The sequence below is a fragment of the Caloenas nicobarica genome, chromosome 19 (assembly GCF_036013445.1).
Source record: "Caloenas nicobarica isolate bCalNic1 chromosome 19, bCalNic1.hap1, whole genome shotgun sequence".
Lineage (NCBI taxonomy): Eukaryota > Metazoa > Chordata > Aves > Columbiformes > Columbidae > Caloenas > Caloenas nicobarica.
Window position 1 is genome coordinate 2,212,099 of NC_088263.1, and position 20,178 is coordinate 2,232,276.

At 43.7% G+C, this 20,178-nt stretch overlaps 2 protein-coding genes across 2 annotated transcripts in view; one reads left to right on the top strand and one right to left on the bottom strand.

Annotated features, from left to right (window-relative positions):
- LRSAM1 (leucine rich repeat and sterile alpha motif containing 1) overlaps window positions 1-8,816 on the bottom strand; it is a 102,848-nt gene extending 94,032 nt beyond the window's left edge. Inside the window, exon 1 of the mRNA XM_065648473.1 lies at window positions 8,813-8,816. The gene's annotated coding sequence lies outside the window, so the exon portion shown is untranslated. The remainder of the gene's footprint in view (window positions 1-8,812) is intronic.
- Window positions 1-20,178, top strand: part of PNPLA7 (patatin like phospholipase domain containing 7) — a 127,526-nt gene that overhangs the window by 26,392 nt on the left and 80,956 nt on the right. The window contains exons 16-19 of the mRNA XM_065648470.1: window positions 3,155-3,232; window positions 4,095-4,300; window positions 9,475-9,606; window positions 10,508-10,631. Of these exons, the coding sequence (XP_065504542.1) occupies window positions 3,155-3,232; window positions 4,095-4,300; window positions 9,475-9,606; window positions 10,508-10,631 (540 nt within the window). The remainder of the gene's footprint in view (window positions 1-3,154; window positions 3,233-4,094; window positions 4,301-9,474; window positions 9,607-10,507; window positions 10,632-20,178) is intronic.

Genomic DNA, 20,178 nt, shown 5'->3' on the forward strand with positions numbered 1-20,178 from the left:
CAGGGCTGGCTGATGGTCTGCAGGAGACTTCGCTGTCTTCTTACCTTAATTTTCATTGTTTTCAGGCATCTATATCCTCACGAAAGGTTATTAGACTATTTTAGAATAAATTCTTGTTACAGGTGGAGTAAAGTCAGACTAGGTACTTTGTTCTGCTGTATTCAGCCTTCTGTTCTTGACAGGACAGGCCTCAGGTGCCGCTTGTGACGACAGTTTATATCCAATATGCAATTGATGGTCTTCTATTTTAGACCTGTCGAATCACGAGCAAAAAATCCAAGATCACTAAACTACTGATTACAGCACTTTAAAAAAAAATCTAGAATTAAATTCCCAGTGAGTAACATGTGAACAGATTAGGGTTGAAGTTCACTGGAACAGTATTCTTAAAATGCAGCATCTAATAGGCAGTGTTTTTAACTTGAAAATCTAAATAACAATGAAATAAGGTAGGCTTGTCAAGCTTTATTGGAGCAACTCAGTTTTTCACAAGTGAATAAGAATTTGATGGAATGTCGCCAAATGCTAGAAATCTCTTTTAAAGGTTGATGTTAATTTTTTTTCTATGCAGGATAGCAGAAGTTGATTCTTCTATAGGCAATGGAAGAAAAATCTTATTGTGTTAAAATATGTGTTCAATATTACTTACTTCAAGGAAGAAGATGAATTATGGAAGCTCTTCTCTTAAAAATATTAGCTCAGTTCTCTTCTTTCTTAGCTGGCCAGAGGCATTTTAAGGTGTCATTTTTCAGAGCAGCCAATCAGTGTGCTTAAAATTGAGATGTTTTGATGACAGATGGCGATGTTTTGGTTGTTTTTAGGGTTTTCCATGAGGCTGTAAGAGAGGAGGGGATAATTTACTATACGAGAGAGGCAGTATTATTTCAAATGACCCTTAGGTATCTGACTTCAGAATTAATATTCTCATTTTCTTTTGTTCTAAATAACTTGAATTCCTTGAGTCTCTGTCGTGAATGTTTTTCAATCTCGTACAGCTTTTACATGTTTGCAGCTTTATCTGCAGTTATGATACGAGAGTTAAACAGTGTGGCAGGGCGGATCTTCCGCGGGAGTTGTATGGGAATTGAGTTGCTTTGACAAAATAATTATGTGTCTGTCTCACTTAATTACTACTTTTGTTTATTGTTTATAAGTGGTTTGTGCTTTCACTTCTGCATCATAAACCTCTGCTAATTTATTCTCTATTATAGTCACACAAAGAAAGAAATGTGCTGGGAAATGGATTTTTGTTGTGGCAGCGACTTCTTTTCCTACAAGCCCGTGGCCGGGGGAGGTGGTCGGTGCAAAGTTAATTAGCTCCAACCCTGTAACTACCCACTGCTGAACTGGGGTTTGCTGGTCTTGCCTGGTCAAGAAAGAAGATACCAGACAGGATGGATCTTGTCTGTGATCTCCTTTGTCAACTCTTTCGTTGCTTTATCAGGGTGGTAACGGCACAGAAAATGAGGATTTCAAGGGCTGCTTGGATGTCATTCCGGCTCTTTTCTTGCCCAAGGCAGAATCAAATATTGCTAAGTCATTTCTGGCAGGTTTTTGTCTGAGCTGTTCTTAAAGATCTCCAACGAGGACTGCACAGCTTTGTGCCGATCTATTCCAATACTTGAGTAGTCTGAGACACAAAGAAAATCTTTGCAATGATTTTTGTTAGAGCTAATGCAGCCAAAAAAAGCCATTGATAAGTAAAGCTCATTAGGGAGCTCCTATTCCCTTACCGTGCGATACTTTCCTAGTTAGAACTTTGTCTCTAAGTATAGGCAATACTATACGACCATTAAAGTATAAATATGGAAAAAACATCATAGAAATTAGTTGAGTTGATATTGCTGAACTGAAATATTTTGACAGGTGCTTGTCAGGTTCTCTGCATTGGATATGTTCCCATGAAACAGATCGGTTTCAATAAATTTTTTGATGAAAATCTGTTCTTTTTATCAGCTGTAAGTGTAAAGATAATTCCGATTATTTCACTAGCCCTATTTTTTTTTTTCCAACCGAAAATGAAAAGAGAAAAACCTGGCGTAACGATTACAGCGGTAAAATGTTTCCATCTCTGCTGTGTTGTTTTCCTGCTGCAATAAGGTCAATGACTACGGGCAGGTTCTGCTGCTTGTGCTGAATCGTACCTTGCTGTGCCAGCAGCTCTCTGGATTTTGGGGGTTTTACCTCTGTGGCAAAGCACTGGGCAGAGCAGTGTCCTTGCAGAGGCTGAGCCGTCCCTGCCCATTCGGGTGACGGTAATAAAACGTTGAGCTTTTAAAGACTTGCTTGTTTAGGTGAAAGTTTTGCTGAAGCAACGGTGACCTGAAGCGTTAGGGTTTGAGAGACTGACCACACGTGGGGCACCAAATTGTCTGGGTGGTTCTTTGAGATGAAAGAAAATCCTCTCCGTGCCTGGTGGTTTTCTGTGTTCCACACTCACAATGATGGTGGTGACCAGCTCAGGAGCTGGGAAGGACTCGGCTGAGACACCAAACCAGCTCTGCCCCTGGCCTGGGCAAGGGTTTGGGGTCGAGCCCAAACCGGAGGCAGATTTTTGGAAAGCCCCTCCTTCCTGTGTGCTCTTCAGTTGGGAGGAAAATCCCCCCATCTCCTGTGCAATCCACGTGTGCATGCACACGAGAATTCATTTATTTGGGGAAGCTTTTGGTCTGCAGCGCCTATGAAAATCTGCTACACGTGCACAGCAGAGCTGAGCCGTGTGAGCCTGGAAGGGCTCTGACAGAACAAGCGTTAGATCGTCTTGTCCAATTCCTTGGTGATGTAGAGTCTCCTCTGGTTTCACCTTCCTTTGAAAATAGCTTCATATTTCATTATTTTCAGGGCAGCTGATATAGGTGTCTTTTCATTATAGACCCTTAAAAGAGTCTGGGGGCAAAACGGACGAATATAAGATCCTTAAGAATGTAGGTCTCATCAGTTGAAACAAATTAAACCTTTTTTTTTTTTTTTTTTTTTCTTCTGGAAGAAATGTTTGGGTAGAGAAGTATAAAAGTAATGCACCATATTTTGAAGAGATTAAGTACTTATAGCATAATCTCTAATAGTTGTTATTCTTATTTGCATTATTTCAATGCTTCCTCACATTCTTCCATCTTTACCTGTGAACTGTGCCCCTCTCCCCTTTGTTCCCCAGGATCCTGCGCTGCTGAACGGCAAAGTGACGCTGCACCAGGTGATGGCCGGGACTGTGCTGTCCAGACAAGGAGACCAGGTGAGCGAGCAGCAGCTGGGACAACCTGAGTCTGGCTCAGCCTTTCCTCCCACCATAGGGTATTTGTACACATTGGTGGCGATAAATATAAAAAAAAATTCACCCTCAACCCCTCCCGAGCCTCCTTTTATCGAGGTCAACAATCCCAGCTCCAAAACTTTCTGCGCACGCGCCGTGGAAATGTGGTGCCGGTCTGGATTTAGCTCTTATGTAACTCCGTGGAACAGATGGAATATTCTAACTCCATGGCAGGGGATGGAATATGGTACCTCCATCCTTCCCGAGCAGCTCTGGACACCAGGCAGCCCTTTTTCATGCCCTGTACTGCAGGTTTTCAGTGATGTCACTCAGCTGCAGCAAAGTTTGTTGTTTTGGTTTTTTTTCACCCCCGTACGATAGAAATCCAGTGTTATTTGTTTATAGCAAAGTGTATTTAGGATATAATGAGATTCGTTTATAATAATACTGTGTAAATAGTCAAGGTTATGCAAAGCAGATGAGGGGCAGCTCCAATTACGGTGCTGCTGTTCTCTGCTGAACCGCAATGTTCCTCATGCTGCCGCGATTACCCCCTTATCTCCATCACAATTCTGTTGTAATTTCTTGAGATCTTACAGATGCAGCCTTCATTTTTCATAACCACGCAAAGAGAAACACGTTTTTCAGTATTATGGCTCCTTAGTTTTAAATATTCATAACCTGCTTTTAATAATTCACTGTTATGCCTTGTTTTATCACCTAATTGTTCAAAAACTATAGGGAGCTTTCTGGAAAACAGATTGGTCATGATAGTACAGTCACTGTGATAATTGCTTTTAAAATCTTTGGGAGGTTTATTGAGCTCTCTTTCCATTTTCTCCAGGATGTTAGTATTTGCTTTGTGGTCTCGGGGACGCTTCACGTGTACCAGCGCAAGATCGACTCGGAGGAGGACACCTGCCTCTTCGTCACCCACCCCGGGGAGCTCGTCGGGCAGCTCGCGGTCCTGACCGGGGAACCGCTGATTTTCACCATCAAGGCCAATCGAGACTGCAGCTTCCTCTCTATTTCCAAGTCCCATTTCTATGAGTGAGTTCTGCCATGAAAACATATTGTTTTGGGTTTTTTTAAAATTTATTTTTAAACTTTTTATGCCCTTTTGAACAAAGGGGAGTGGTGGATATGTGTGTGGCGTAGTCCCGCTACAATACATCTTTTATGTATCTTATGCAAGCATTATAAGTGCCCAGATGAGCTCTGACCCCTCTATCAGATGGTTTTATCTCCACCAAGATATAATGCAGGGAGCATGTTAATATTAAATGGTGATACGTCCTTCGTTCCAGATTTATAGAGCACTTAACCTGATGGGGTGTGATTCATGACCTGAGACTCAATTTTCTTCATAATCCAAATAAGAAAGTCTGGCCAGAGCCTGTGCTTTGCTGGGTTAAGTGCTTCTTTGCCAGGCCCTTTCTCTTGGATTCATTGTCTCTTTTTGCTGGGGAGCCACCCCAGTTGTTTCCAAAGGCAGCCCAGGCTGTTGGATGTGCTGTGAACGATAGGTTCTGGGGTAACTAAGTTTTCGGTGCTCACCAACAGAACAGGATGAAGAACAGCGGTCTCTGTGACAGGTTCCTCTCTCGACCTGGCAAGTAGTACATGACTTGTGACTTAGTGCTTGAAGGGGGCTATAGGTGTTTCTTAATTAAAAACCCAATATAACTGTGGTTAGCCTCGTTCTCCAACATGAATGAGTAATACTCTTGATGTATTCCACTATCCGGTTAAGACTGACTATTATTCACACACATTGTTTGTGCCGAGTACCTCTCTTTGATTTTCTAAACTCCTTTTTCAGCTTCTGCTTGAATGTGCCATCAGTCTTGTGTTACGTGTAGGATTTTTGAGGTTGTGTTTTCTAGGCCACCATTATACTTTATATTTCTGCATATTTCTTCCTTTTGAAATAATTGTTTTTATTCCTAAGCAACTCCAGCAGAAACTCTTATCCTGTGATTTTTTGTGTGTGTGTGTGTGTGTGTGTGTGTGTATTGTTCACCTCAGGCACAGGGCTGTCTGCTGTAGAACCGAACAGGCTGTTCTCCGCAGCGTGCTGCTTCATTAGCTGTGTTTGTGCAGGTCTGCGCGGTGGATGTCAACTGTCCGACCTAATTTCTGATCGATGCTCCCCACTTGTGCCGTTCCATGCAGTATCGGATCTATTTCTTCTAAGCTCCTGCTTTTCCCTTCTTTCTTCTAATGTTGTTTTCCTGCTTGTTTCTGACTTGTAATTTCATTATGTTGTCTCAGCCAACCAGTCAGATTCCACATTTTCCTCTGTGTGTGTGTTTTGGTTTGTTTGGTTGGTTTTTTGGGGTTTTTTTTTGTGATATTCAGTCCTGGTTTAACTCTCTTAGTTGCTTGAGCTCATTTTCTTGAGTTCTCTCTCAAGAACTGAGTTGTCTCTCCTCTATTCCAGCTCACCTTTTGGCTTCCCCTTACCAGTCAGCGATCTCAAACCCATCACTGTGTCACCTCTTCGCCATTTTTGGGACCTTTCCAAACCTTTCTTTTTCTCCTTTAAAAGGCGGATTGCATTTTATGAGCTCTGTGATATTCCAGCATTCCATCGTCTCCTGACGATGTCTCGACATCGTCTCCAGCATCGTCTCCAGCATCCGACATCGTCTCCAGCATTCCAATGTCTCCTGAAACGCAAGCTTTATGTCACTTTTCTTGTTGCCATATTTAAAAGTGTCATTGTGGAAAGTCTTTAAAAAGCAGGAGGTTTCTTCAAGTTTGTTCATTTTTGCTTTGAACTCTGAGAAAGAAAAACTTGTTGGTAAAATTAGAAGGGATTTTTTCCACTTTTTGTGCTAAATTCTGTGCTCATAGTCATACAACATTAGGTTTTCTTCTTCACTCAGAATCTCACAGGATTTTTTCTTTTTTCTGGCTGTTATCTTGCTTATTGACCAGAAGAAATTTGACAAAAACCTCTATTATTCTCCAAAATTCCTTTCTTCCTGTCTTGTAAAATATGTTACTTCTTTTCTTTCAGCTGCCCTGGAACATCCCATGTGGTTTTTTTCTCAATAATTAATGAGAAGGCGAAGCAGAAAGAACATGGTCAATAGTTCCCTTAAGGCAAAGAGCACGGTAGTGGAAGTAGCCCAGGGTTTAGAACTGCGTGTTGCGTGTTGGACAACAGATTAAATTCTTTTCCCTGAAACTTTGGGGCAGGAACCTTTTCCGTGGTACTAACATAACTAAATAACTCTCTGTAAATGTAGAGGGTGAGTATAGGGGTGGTACAGGCTAATTATATGGTCTATACTATAACGGCGTTGCTGTTTGCCTGGGTGATGCTTGGTGTGCACTGCCCACGCTGCAGCTGTTGGTGTCTCCTGACAAACGGCGTAATCAAGTTGTCACCAGGCTCTCGAGGGAATGTGTTTGGGTTCTGCAGTACTGGGGACTCAGTCACATTTTCTGCTTCAGGAGATTTCACAGTTTGGAGTCTTAATCATCTGCGCTTGCCAGATTAGCAGGAATGCTTTGATTTTTAGTTTGCATTGCCAGCCAAGCTGAATATCAAATTGCGTCCACATCCACAAGAATATCTGCCGAAGTCCCAGGCTTTCACAGATGCTAGTTCAGCCCTTTCATCGCTATATTTGGTGAGCTTTCTAATAAAGAATCCTGAGGGTCCCTTCAAAACCAGGTTTCTGTAGCACAGAGCTTTGGCTTTTAATTTTCCCAGTGCCAGGTATGTGCAAAACAGAAGAGCAAAGGTGGAAATGCCCAAGTGAGAGGAAGGAAACCTGACTGATAATGTAGAAAAATCTATTTTTCTCTTCCTATGCACAAGGCTGGGCTTTTACCTTCTGTGTTAATACTCACATAGAAGCTATATAGCATTGAGTGAAATAACAGAGAGCTCCAGATGGAAATAAAAGCAGCCTGTTGGTAGGTTACATTTTGAATGTATTAAGTATTGAGATACATGTCTTGAGGGAGGAAAAGGAGTCAATGGCTTTTAGTGATCACAGCAGACAGCCTGTGTGGGAGAGAGCTTGAGGGCTTAAAAAGAAAATAGAGTAAAAACAATGAGTTAAACCATTCAGGAGTTTTCTGGAGGTTTATTTAACTTGTAGATCAGCTGAGAAGGGGCATAGGGCTAGGGGGTTTGTGTGTGGTGAGGGATAAGGGTTGTCTTTATCAGCGTTTATCCTGTATCTTCGTCCTTTGCTCCCAGTTAGGTTGGTGTGATAAAGTTTCCATAAGGTAATATTATTTTCACATGCAATAAGAGCTTATCGAAATGAAGGGGGTCTGTAGGCATCTTGGGTTGGGGATGAGGGACATGGAAATGCCAGTGCAAGGGAAGAGGGGCAGGAGAGGAAAGCTGTCCTGCTTTTCGTAATCCTGTTCTGAGGGCTGGATTTTAATCTGTGCTAAATGTAAGAGTTGGTGCTCGGTTTAATTTACCTCATAGCATATATGAGTGCAGGGGTACGAGCGTGACAAGCTCAGTATGGAATAGGGATACACGTCTACACGTCTCTTCTGTTGCAAATTCAGGGGTTTCAGCTGAAGAAATTATGAGATTGATTATTGCAAAAAGAAGTAATTTGAGGCTCAAGGAGAGTAGAATAATCATGTGTGATAAATACAAAAGCTTCCCCAGTGTCCTGTGTGCTCACTTGCCCCACAGTCGCTGTCAGCTCTGGGTCACTTGCTGCAGCTGCAGGACTAATGAATGAGAGATCGGAGGTTTTAGAGGTTTCTGTGCTTCATCCAGGCAGTACAGAGCCCCTGGTGAGTTTGCTTTTGATATCGCGCTGTAGGATCTCTACTCGGGCTTTCTCTGGTTTCTTCCAGGTTACAATGGTCCACGAGGAACCATGTTTCAGTTCGGGAACAAGACCGACAGTGCTCCTTCCATGTCCTTCTCTCCTCCTTCCCATTTTTTAGGGTGTGAGGGTAGATACGAAGCTCACACAATTTGTGATGAGCGAGAGTTCCCACAGGGTCTCCTAAGCAGATTGTTTTATGGCAGTCTGGTATCTTCGTTGTGAAGGGAACATCGATGCAGAAAACACACCAAGTGTTTATCACTTTCTGTTCTTTCTGCCCACGTGTGGCTTTAACGGACCTCCCTCATCTCTATCTGTGTGCAATATCACGTACCGGCTCTGCGTACACTTACCTACTTCGTTCTGCATTGTGCTGCCTCTTCTGAAAGAACTATTTTTTTACTAGTTTGCCATCAATTGCTCTTGATTGTGCAGGAACAGAAAAGATGAGGAGTCCTAGCAGGTACAGCACCCAGAGATGTGTGTGATCAGTTGGCTCCTGTGGAGCAGCGCTTCAGTGAGGATTTGAATGCTTACTCACAAAGTGACACGATTCAGTGATCTTTAGGCTAAAAAGAATGAGAAATGAGACATTCCTGAGCAGTTCTCAGGTGTCTATGAGTGATTTCCCTCAGGCCCTGCAGTCAGCGTTGAGTTTGCTGGCAGAACGTTCTCAAAGTTTGAGCAAAGTATTGAATTATATGGTATCTTTATTACTTGAGACTTTAAAGCATCACTCAAAAGATTCAGTGTGAAGATCAGAAGCTTTATTAGAAGATGTTTCAGTTCTTTGTGGGCTTTGCAACAGGGAAAAGGGAACATTTGAAATACTGACCAGGTCTCTTAAAAGAGCATCAGACTTTACCTGTGATAGGGTTGAGACCTGATGTAGAATCCAGGGGAAACAGTGAGTGCATGTGTGAGAGGTGCAGAACAGCAGGAAGGGAGAATCTTCTGGACAATATGAACATTTTCCTGAGTCAAAAGAGACCTGGATGAAGGGGAGGGAGGTTGTAGGGTGGCTCAGAACCAGGAGCTCTTGCGGCTCCCGGCCACGTGCTGCTCCCCGAGAGAGGGAGTTGGGCCAGACACCAGGACTAACTAATCCTGCCAGCACAGCCCGGCCACCACTAGGACAGTGTCAGCTTTGAATTACATTTAATTTGGGCTACTTGGAAGGCTGCAGCCTTTACTTTGTCAAATTATCACTGATGTCCTGTGGTTGTGGCAGTAGCGGAGTGTGTAAAGGGGTCTGTGCTAACTTCGGAATTAGTGTCCATACATCTGCCCGGCTGCATTGGCAACAGCTGCGTTGGGATGTTGTGCCTACGAGCAGCTTTTCCTGTTATATTTTAGAGAAGTACTTGAATTACACTCTTTTTTTTTTTTTCTCCCTTCTAGGATAATGCGGGAGCAGCCAAGCGTGGTGCTCGGTGTGGCCCACACTGTCCTGAAGAGAATGTCCCCCTTTGTTCGGCAAATCGACTTTGCCCTGGATTGGATGGAGGTTGAGGCCGGACGAGCTGTTTACAGGTGAGATGTGGACAAAATTGTATGTTGTCTGTTGAGTATTTAAGTTTTCAAAGTTAAGGAGCTGGTGATATATATCCCTTGGTGATATATAGAATAAGAAACTCATTGGACTAAATTTATCAACCATTCTATCAGGTTTATCCATTGGCCTATTTTGAGATGATTTTCTTTCTGCAATACCCTTCAATGTTGCTTCAGTCTATTGTCTGCAGGTGTTAATAAAATTATTTCGTACTGTTCCTCATCATTTATGTTATCCCGGTAAACTTTTAAAGTGACGTAGTCGATTAAGACATAGTTGTGTGTTCTGGTGGTAGTTTCTGCATTCTTAAGGGCATGAATGTCTGTTGCTCCAAGAGTTTTTCAGCCTTCCTAAAATAAACAACAAAACTCATAGGAAATTCAGGTAAGCTTATTCAACAGTAAACTGAGAATCAGCACTGCATTTACGTTTAAGGGGCAAAAGTTACCCTTGGGAAAACTTAGTTTTATGGATTTTTGTACATTTGAGCCATTATATGGTTGCTGCAGTGGTGAGAGAATGAAGGTCTTATTTAGTACGTGTAGTTTTTTAGTATGTGTCCTATAATTTTAGGTGCTGTGTAATTTTAATTTTTGTAGCTATACCTGCAGCACCAATGCCAATGGAAGTTTTGGATTACTTTGTGCATCAAAGCAGTCACAGCTGTCAATATCTTGTTAAAATCCTTTGGAATTCCTCGCATTACTTTTACCTCTGCTACCAGAAGTACGGCATTTCATCCATATGCGAGGATACGCTGGAAATCTGCGTTCCAAACAGCACTCGGACCAGCAAAACCTTCCTGAGAGAACGACTGGAGATGCGTTTGCTGAGCAAAGATGCTTCGCTAATCCTCGTTATTGATTATTCTTCCTGCAGGCAGGGTGACAAATCCGACTGCACGTACATCGTGTTGAATGGTCGACTTCGCTCGGTCATAAAGATGGATAATGGAAAAAAGCACCTGACGGGGGAATACGGACGAGGAGACTTAATTGGAGTGGTAAGAGCCGGTTTAAAAAATGAATGGATTGGCTGAGAAATTGATATTGACTCCACGCTAAACAAACAAAATCTTGCTTTGATCAATTGTTACTCTTGGTTAAGGGCTTTCACAAGTTGAAAAGATGGAAAATCCCTTCTGTGTGGAAACTTTAATACATGAATGGCGTTATTAGACTTGGTTTAAATAGTAAAAAAAAAAGTCACAGCCAAACAAAAAGCCCTGCACAATGCTCTTTTGTGATACGGATTACTTTTGTTCACATTGAGAGGAGAGCAGCCTGCTAGAAGAGTTCAAGAATAGTGCAGGAATGTGCACTAAAGGATGGTTTGAATAAATTTAATATCTTAGATTCAGTTTGGCTGCAGCTCCCTGGAAGCGTCTAGTCCACGTTAGCAGGCATCAGGTTGTTCAGGGAACGTGTAGTTATTAAAAGGTATTAAAACAACTGTTGATTTCAAAATTGTAGCATTTATCCTTGTTTAGTTCCTCTCCCATGGTCGTTTTTTGTTTTTCACACCTAGTTGAATAACTGAAATGGGAGTTGTACATCATAAATATGTATGGCGTGTTTGAGTTTTACACTTAAAATCAGAAGGTTTCCAAAGTTCTGAGATTGTTTTTCAGGCCTTCTTCTGCTTTCTGAGCTGAAACCTGGTCGTTTAATATGTATGTTTATAGCCAGAATTAGCATAGCTCTGAACACGGCAAAAGGAAACGTTAGTGCTATGGGAAGAAATTCTTGTTTATAGCGATCTGGAGGAAGAGGAAGGAGGAGTACAGGGCTGGTTTCAAGATGATGCTGACTGCAAATGATGTTTCTGAAAGGAGCGGGATCCGGCAGCTCAGTGTTACCCACTGGTTCTGCTCTGGTCCTGTGCCCTTCCCGGGATCCCGCTGGGTCTGTCCCAGAGGGTGACAGGAACACGCCGTCGGCACCCAGACCCGGCGGCGGGTGACAGGCTGGTGTCTGGATTGGCACGCGTTGGTGGCAGAGCTCTGGTGAGCTCCAAGAGCCTGGGAACTGACCTGGCATCTGAGCTGAAGTAAGAAGTGTTCTTGTAAGGAGGGTGCAGGTTCCGGATCTTTTCAATATGTATTCACAGCTTGCCTGGTAACTTTAAAATAAATTGTGTGTCATTCAGTTACTGCAACAAAGTACAAGAGGCAATTCTGGTGATACTGCCAGTAGAAGATGAAGGTGATCTGGACTGGTGACTGCACCGTATTTGTGGAGTTATATGTGGACAATACTTAAGGATATCTTCCCAAGATCAGTGCTACTTCTGGCTAGGGAGTCCTGTTGGCTTGGGACTGTATTTGGAGAAGCGTTCTGGAGAGTGCTGGGCACACTCACAAATTTTATTTCTTTGTTCTTTTTTGGGCTACCTTATTAAAGATAAAAATGATGTGGTCTGACAGGAACGAAAGCTGAGAGATTTTGTGACTAATCATGCTGGTATGAGGCCTTTCAGTGTGTGAATAAGGGTTTGGCAGTTTTGACACGTAGAGGCATTTTCCTGCTTGTTTCCCTCCTTTCTTTCACCAGCCGTGATCCGCAGCTCCACTGTCAAGCTTCTGGAGTTTTGCAGAGCTCCCAGGTGAAGACAACAGAGCTGCTGTTGTACTTTCTGAAAGTGGTTTTGAGAGACAGCGGAGTGTGTGGTCTGAACTCTACCTCACTGGTAGATTTTGGCAGGTTTGGTGCCGGCTCAACTGTTTATCCGGTGAGGAGAGAGGTTGATGTGGTGGATGGACTGGGACGTGTTTGATGTAACTGTGCCATGTTTGCTGTGAGTCCCTGGGCGTTGGTACGGAAATACCCACATAGTTGATCTCTAAACCATAAGACACTTTTCTGGATCTGTGTAATGACATGAATCATTGTGAAGACTTTTGTGTCTCCGTGGATGTCATCTTCTCCTTCTACCCACAGCTCCTGGCCCACTGACTCATGCTGCCATTTGTTGAACAAATCTCCATGCTCTGGCTGTCTTTTGAAAACGTGGGGGAGGATTGGTAAAGATTGCCAAGATTAATGTAGTCGTTCTTTCCAGAGGGCATTAGTAAAATGACATTTTCCCTTTTGTTTATCCGCTTCTGCAGGATCTGTTATAAACCTTTAAAAGCCTGCTATAGGGTTGGGTTTTTTCCCCTGAAGGTAAAGTAATTGGAGGGTTCTAGGAAAGAAATTAGCAGTTGGTAATTGTTATTTTGGCCTACTGGTGAGGTGTTCTCCCCTGAAACCCCTCCAAGACCTCCCATGTCATTCAGAACTGTGGGCATGAACAAAAGACTCTTGTAGTCAGTGTATTTTTGTTTATTGCCTTTATTTCAGAACTTGAAAAATGCTGTGTGTCATATGCATGAGAGATGAGTATCTGCCATTTCTGCTTTCAGAAGAAAAGCACTAAAAAATGAAGGATTCCAGACAAGATGTTAATTTTCAAGCATGCGTGTGCGCTCCCAAGGCTAAACTTGTGGCTTAAACTGTTTTGTTCCTTCTACTGATTCAATGGCATCTGTTTCTGAGGTCTGTCAGTTCAGGGGGAGAGAACAGATTAGAAACTCCAGTTTCCCTTCCCTGTGTAGTTCCTTGAAGAGCTGACAAGGACGATTCTGTTGGGAAAACGATCCCAACTCCCCAGGAGCCTTTTGGGGCGACGCTGTTGCTGCCACTAGTGACGGGCAACTCCAGCTGCTCTGTCTGGTCACATCCAGTCCAGATTGATTGAAAGCCTTCCAGGTAGTTTCTAAAGGACAATGATGAGTCTGTTAGATAATTGCCTCACATCTGAAATACAGTTAACTGCTTGAAATACAGTTGATAGAAGTCTGGTTTTCTACAGACTGTGATTGGACCCATATTGGGTGGAGTCTTTTAATTCCTTAGGGCTGTTGCTACAGACGCACTGGTGGAAAAATGTTAATTTTATCGAACCGTTATGCAAGCTAAACAGTAACTCTTGTAGGATCGTTTCAGCCATGCCCGGGCAACCCCAGAGGAAATCAGAAAAGCCCACTGTGTGTCGATAGAGTGAAAGGGCTTCTCTTCACAGAGTTATTTGTTTAAAATGCTTATATTAGTCTCATTTTTTTTCTTGATATAGCTGCTTTAGTTCTGATCTTGCTTAACTGCTGAAAATTGTAATTTTTACTGTTGTTATCTTGATGTCATTAACACACAGTCTGAGAAAGAGGATTCCTTTTCGTTTGTTTGTTTGTTATGCCTATCGATATCAGGCAAACTGCTGAAGAAAAGTGATTTGTCTCCTGCCTACTCCCTTCAAATATCTGGATGTGACAGAATCTTCTATGCCGTTAGCTTTTTATGTAAGTCAACACTGTCTCAGCTGGGTTCCTATAGAACGGCGGCAGTGCTGGTGAGATGACTACATGCCAAGCAGTTCTTAGGGACCTCAGTGACAGCTGCTGAACTTAGAATATTTTTTTAAAACCTGGGCTCTTATGTAGTTTATAGCTAGACTAACTGATAGCCACCTGCCTCCTAAAACTGGTGTCTGCAGCGTCTTATCTGCAAACCAGTTGGTTTTCCAAAATGCCCCACTGGGTGAGAAAGCTGCAGCAATGTTTCGGTTAATTCTGCTGCTTTTTAGCAACTGGAATGCCCCTTCTTATTAGCAGGATTATACCCGGTCAATTTTGGGTAGCAAAGGCATTCGTGCGCTAACACTTTCTTTAATGCCTGGCAGCACGAGTGATAAATTGCAGAAAATCATGCTTTACATTCTAGAAATAGTGGCTCTTTTAAGTGTTTTTAGATGTTAAGCTGTTCATCTCGTTAATACAGTTAAATGTGAATGTCTTTTTTCTCTCTTAAAAAGTTGAAAACCAAGAAGAATCTGTAAATGGCTCGTGATTTCCTTCGGGGTTTGGAGCATTGTCCTTTTGTAATGTAACACTGACTGTTAGAAATCTTTTACTGCCGAGTGGTCCCCAAAGAAAACACACCAGGATCAGGATGACACTTGTCAGGCTTTTGTTCTTTATCAGTATTAACATTATCATACGCCACCGTCTCTTGACGCAACCCAAGCCAGCGGAATATCATTGCGCGCTTGACAACCGTGCAAAACCGGGCAAGTTCTATCTCTTTAAGCCTGGCTTACTTTGGCATTTTTAAGTGTGTGGATGGGGTTTTTTTTTTGCCGATTACTTACATGTAATTTTTGCAAACTGTGAATCTTCTGTTTCTAAAGCTTTAAGTCGCTAAGAAAGCAGATTTGGGGTTAATTCAGGTCAGTGGTGCCCCAGGCGCTCCCCGTGCGCAGCCCGTGTCTGTGGATATTGGAGGCGATGAGGCCCAGGAGCTGAGCTGGAGCATGTGGCTCTGAAAGGAGGTTTTCTCTTTCCACCTTTTCCACCATCTGGCTTGCTAATACATTACTAAAAACTATTACATGCCTAGCAGCATCTTAGATGTGAAATTGTATTTACCGCCCCCCTCCCCCCCAAACAAACAAACAATCAAACAAACAAAACCCCAAAACAAACCAGACCACAGAACAGCGAACTCTCCAGTATTTCCCAGCAGCTGGAGACAGAAGCAGCTCTGAAGAATGAGTTCACATTTGCACCGTGTCATGCTGAAATGAGAAGCTCGGTGTCCTGATTTCCACACTTGCCTTGAGGGTGTTCTTGGCTGAATTGCAGCCGCTGATCTGAGCCACATGAACCCCAGGTTTCTACGAGCATCTTCACTTACGGTCTGAGCTGCTGAGTACTGCTATTTTTCCATTTCTTTTCTCCACAACAGCTTACCTTCTATCTCGATTTGCCTCATCTTCTAGCAGCTGGTGAAGTAAGAGACTGTTCATAACCAAAAATTGTAGTGGAACCACTTAGTGGTCGGTCACTGGCTGGGAAAACTGCAGGATCTGGTGTTAAATTATCTGGCGTTCATGTTCTGTGAGTCATTTGTCTTTGTAGCTGCCACAGATAAAATTGCAGAGGGCTTTATCTCCTTAGCCAAATTGTTTTTACAGAGTATTAGGATCTTTGACAGATGGCGATAGTAGTTATGACCTGCTGGTTTCAGATGGGTGATTTCATGCATCAGACGGTCATTCCTTGAGCTGTTTTGTGTCTCACTCCTGCTCCAGCTGAACATCCTTGTGATAATGTCATTATTAGTGTCCACTGACTCTTGGTTAATGGTTGGACTCGATGATCTTGAGGGTCTTTTCCAACCAAAATGATTCTGGGGTACAACTGCTCATCCCCCTTTAGGACAGCCTTGCACGTCCCTTCTGCTCCTTTTTCTCCTTTCCCTTTTGAGAAATGCTGCATCGAACCGGGGTGGCTCGTGAATGTGAAAGAGTTAAACTGCATTCCCTTTCACCTTTGCAAAATGTACGAGACAGTTGTTAGCAAAAGAGGTGTAGTTTATCTTGATTATTGTTAAGAGCGAGCCATTGAGTGAGTGAGAAGCGTGATGGAGGCCAACGAGCAGTGGGAGACGGAGTCCGGCGGTGAAGGATGGGGAAGGATGTTGCTGAAGTTCCAGCCAGTTTTGGTGGTTTTGTGATGTGAGTCAAAGGCAATCAGATCTCTCCCTTATCGGAAAGTGTTTAAGCAGGTGACCATATGCTGTTATTTCTTCTTCCATTGTTGAAATTCAGGCGTAATTTCATCATAAGAGGAGCACGCTGCGTGCCTGGCAGTGGCACCGCACTTGCAGATACTCTTCAAACAACCTGGATGAATTTGATGGAGTGGGGTTTCTTGTGCATGTGTGTGCTTCAGGTAACTTCCAGTATTTTTTTTTTTTGCTTTCGTTTTGACTGCAACATTGGATTAAGGGAGCAAAACGTGCATGCAACTTCCCATCTTTTCTGTAGCCGCATGTATATAAGGAGTGAAACTTAAATACAGTAGGTAGGACACCAGCTCCCTTCCCCAGCTGGAATCTTTCCCTTTGCTGTCCCTTGATGACGTTCACTGCTGCGACAGGACTGTCACTGCACTGCTGCAGAATGCTGGCTCAGTCCTTTGGGGACAACCTGGAGTATGACTCACTGCCTTCGTTACAAAAGGTAGCAAGCCCCGTCCTATTGAATGTTTACATATATTTTATATATACGCTTACACATCTAGATAAACCGAGTAAGACTTACACATATGAGTGTGTGTATACGCATGTAAGTCTTTTTTAATATACATTAAAAAATGAGAGAGGTTTGGATTCTTCGTTGGGCACAGCAGAAGTGCTGGATGGCCTCAGTCACGGGGTTAACTTGGCACACGAAATGTTGCAGAAGGTGGTTGTGAGAACAACTTTGGAGAGTACACGGTGTTCTGCATTCATCCGCTGGCTCCGCGCCCGCAAACAGCATCGATTTGCAGCTTGTCTGGTTGTTCTTCCCACTCATTCGTTGCTTCCAGCAGCGTCTCCTCCTTTGTCCTTCTCTGATACAAACAAGTTAATGTTTTGGAACCTGCTGAACTGATGGCTGGAGGAAGCACCTGTGAGATCAGCATCCTCTGTTTGCTGCTTCAGGTGCAAATGAGCTGAAGAAAGGTCTGGGAGCAGCTTGTTTAAACAAGAGAAAGATTGTTCTGTGTAGCATTTGGTTGCCCTTCACGTACCATGGATGATGTTACATCACCGGCTTCAGCTGCAGCAGCGTCATCTGCCCTGGTCCAGCACATGTACCGCTGTGAAAGTCCATGTGTGGGTCTGGTTTGTGCCCGCGCTGTTCCAGTGCTGCTGTTGGCCTTTGAGATCCGGCTGTGCTACCTGGTACCTGTGTGTCTGCCTTGTTGCCTGTCCCTTTCCTTGAGCCTCCTGAGCCATCAGCAGATGTCAGTGTTGATATTTCTTCTTCTCATGCCTCCGCAGGTGCATCTTTGCTTCCTTGCACAGTGTTTCATCCCTGTCCCTGGTGCTTCCCGCTGTCTTGTGGTGGTTCCCCCTGCGTGAGCTGTTGGTTTTGTGTAGCACCTGGTGCGGTTCAGGGTGGGTGTTGTGTAAAAAGCGAGCGAGGAGGCACTTTTTGTCTTTTCGGTGGGGAGCTGAGGTGTCTGTGCCGGGTGTGCGCGTTGGCACCGCGGGCGTTTTGGGAAGTGTCTGCTGTCTGCACCCTGCTCGGGATGGCCTGTGCCCCTCCGCCCATCCTGCAGGAAGCTCCGCCTGTGGTGGAGAGCAGAAAATGCCTTTTTACTGTCTTGGTCTGTTATCAGATAGTGGCGTGATGCCACTTTTGTTGAAGCACAGCTGGATGTGTCCTGGGCAATCTCTGTAAGAGGGTGCGTGTCTGTGGGCTGCTGGGTCTTGCCGAAGCATCATGTGTGAACATGATAACTTGAAGCCTACAAGTGTCAGGCTGGTTGACAGGTGGTGATCATGAGGATTTGGAAGATGAGGACTTTAAGCTACATAATTTAACAAACCTTGGAGTCCTAACCTGCTTCCCAGGGTGTCCATATAAGTGATGCTTTCATTTCTGTGGCTGCTGCTCCCTTGTCCTGCACCATGTCCGAGGTGGCAGGGCAAGGGCCGAAATGTGGGCCGCCCTGGATGGGGAAAGGTGATGGCTTTTTGTGAGCTGGTAGCAAGGAAAAGATTGACATGGGAGAAGGAAACATGATGTATGAGAGAATAAAAGATTCTCAGATATAGTACTAGCCATAATGAAGAGAAACCCCAAGCAGTATATTGCAAAATGGGTGGGAAGGGAATGCGCGGGAAGAGCCACAAGAGCGTTTAAATGTGCCTCTGGTTGAAGGTTGGGGAGAACGGACCTCTGGATAGAAACACGGTCCTGTTGGCTCGAGTCACTAATTCAGACCAAACCTGTGCACTGTCACGCTAGGCAGACTTGAAAACTCACTTGGGAAGAATAATCTATATAGAAGAAGCTGCATCTTCAAATAATATGCATTTGCTGTTTGCTGATTAACAAGTTACTGGGTGATTTCTCTGATAAAGTGAGGCTGAATTTGCAATGCTTTATTGCCAGCAGATAGACCAACATAAACCAGCCCCAGTTTTGGTCAAGTCCTCTCTGAAGTCTCCAAGATGCTGAAGGCTGAGCATGAGAATAGCTGCGCTTGTTGTACTGGGGCTGTGCACATGCTTAAAGTTCAACAAATACTCAAAGTGATGTGTTGGATGTAGTGCAAAAAGGAATTTGGAGTAATTAGACCAACTTGTGCATGATAACACTCGCTAGTTTTTACTTTCCAAGTGTGTAATTTGGAAAGCCGTAAGAAGAGCTGTCAGGGATGGCCGTTGAAAATGAAGTCAGAAGAGGTCATGAGAACATAAATTGCTTTTCCCTCTCCTTTTAAAAGATTTACAATAACAGTTTTACTTTGTAAAGAACTTATAAAGTAGGGTTGTGAATCATGTGCATTGTACATGATGGGTGCATCAGACGTGATTTTGTCGCTATTTCACACTAAGCTAGAAGAAGATAAGAGAAACCTCACTGTCAGAATTAACTAAAACAGTAAAAAGGGCATAGAGCTATTTATGGTTGTGTTTGTGATGTGGTGGTTTGGGGTTTTTTTTTCTTGCTTTTTAAGATTGCGAACAACAGAACTGCAATGGCGCAGGAGGGGCCACCACCTGTGGTGACGTTCACGATCAGTTCCAAGAAGCACAGGGTGGATCACGCTCTAAATCGATATGTGCTGCTTGATGCACATTATTAACAGCATTTGGGGCATTGCTGCGTGCGGCTCTTGGAGGAGATGAAGTGAAGGTGATGATGGACGGGCAGATTCTCGAGGGTGCGATGGCGGCAGAGAGGGAACATTAGTACTTGCTGGAAACCAAGAGCCGAGGGTTAGACCTCGGGGACAGGTGAGCGATGAACAGAACATTTAGCACTTTTGCGTGGCTGCTGAAATAGGGCACAGCACTTGGATTTTGAAGAGAGCCGGATGTCAAAGTGCAAATCGCACCGTAATGTAGGTTTGCTGAGTTTGCAACATGAGGGAAGAGCGAACAGCACTAAATAAGATGGCAAAGAGCAGACGGGCCAGCCTGGACAGGACAGCAGAGGTGATGGGCTCAAGCCTGAACTCCAGGAGCGCTGCGATCGGTCGAGAGAGGACGAGCGAGGAGGGCGTGGGGTGAATTAAAAATGGAAAGAGAAGGCCAGCAATCGGCAGAGAGGCAGAACTGGTTCAGAGCCTTGTTACTAAGGAGAAGGAGTGGATGTTATGGGAGAAAAAACAGAGGTGCACTGTTGCCTCAAGCAAAATACATCATGTTGAGTTGAATTTGAAGAGAAGTGGGAAAGGGTTGGCTGGTCCTTTCCTGCACCGCAGCAAATGCTGGAGCTGTGTTCACGCTGGCGTGGGTAAATGATGCTAATAGTAGTCTGCGAAAGGCTCAAAAGTGAATCTTGGGGGATTATATACACAAATATATGCTTCCCTGGTCAGGTTGAATAAGGTTAGGGAGACTTAATATTATTTCTCAAAACGTTTGTTGGTTAATGTTATTGTGGAGTTGTCTTTGTGTTGTTTGCTGCAGCTGTGGTGGGTGAGCAAAACGTTGAATTTCTTTTTTTAG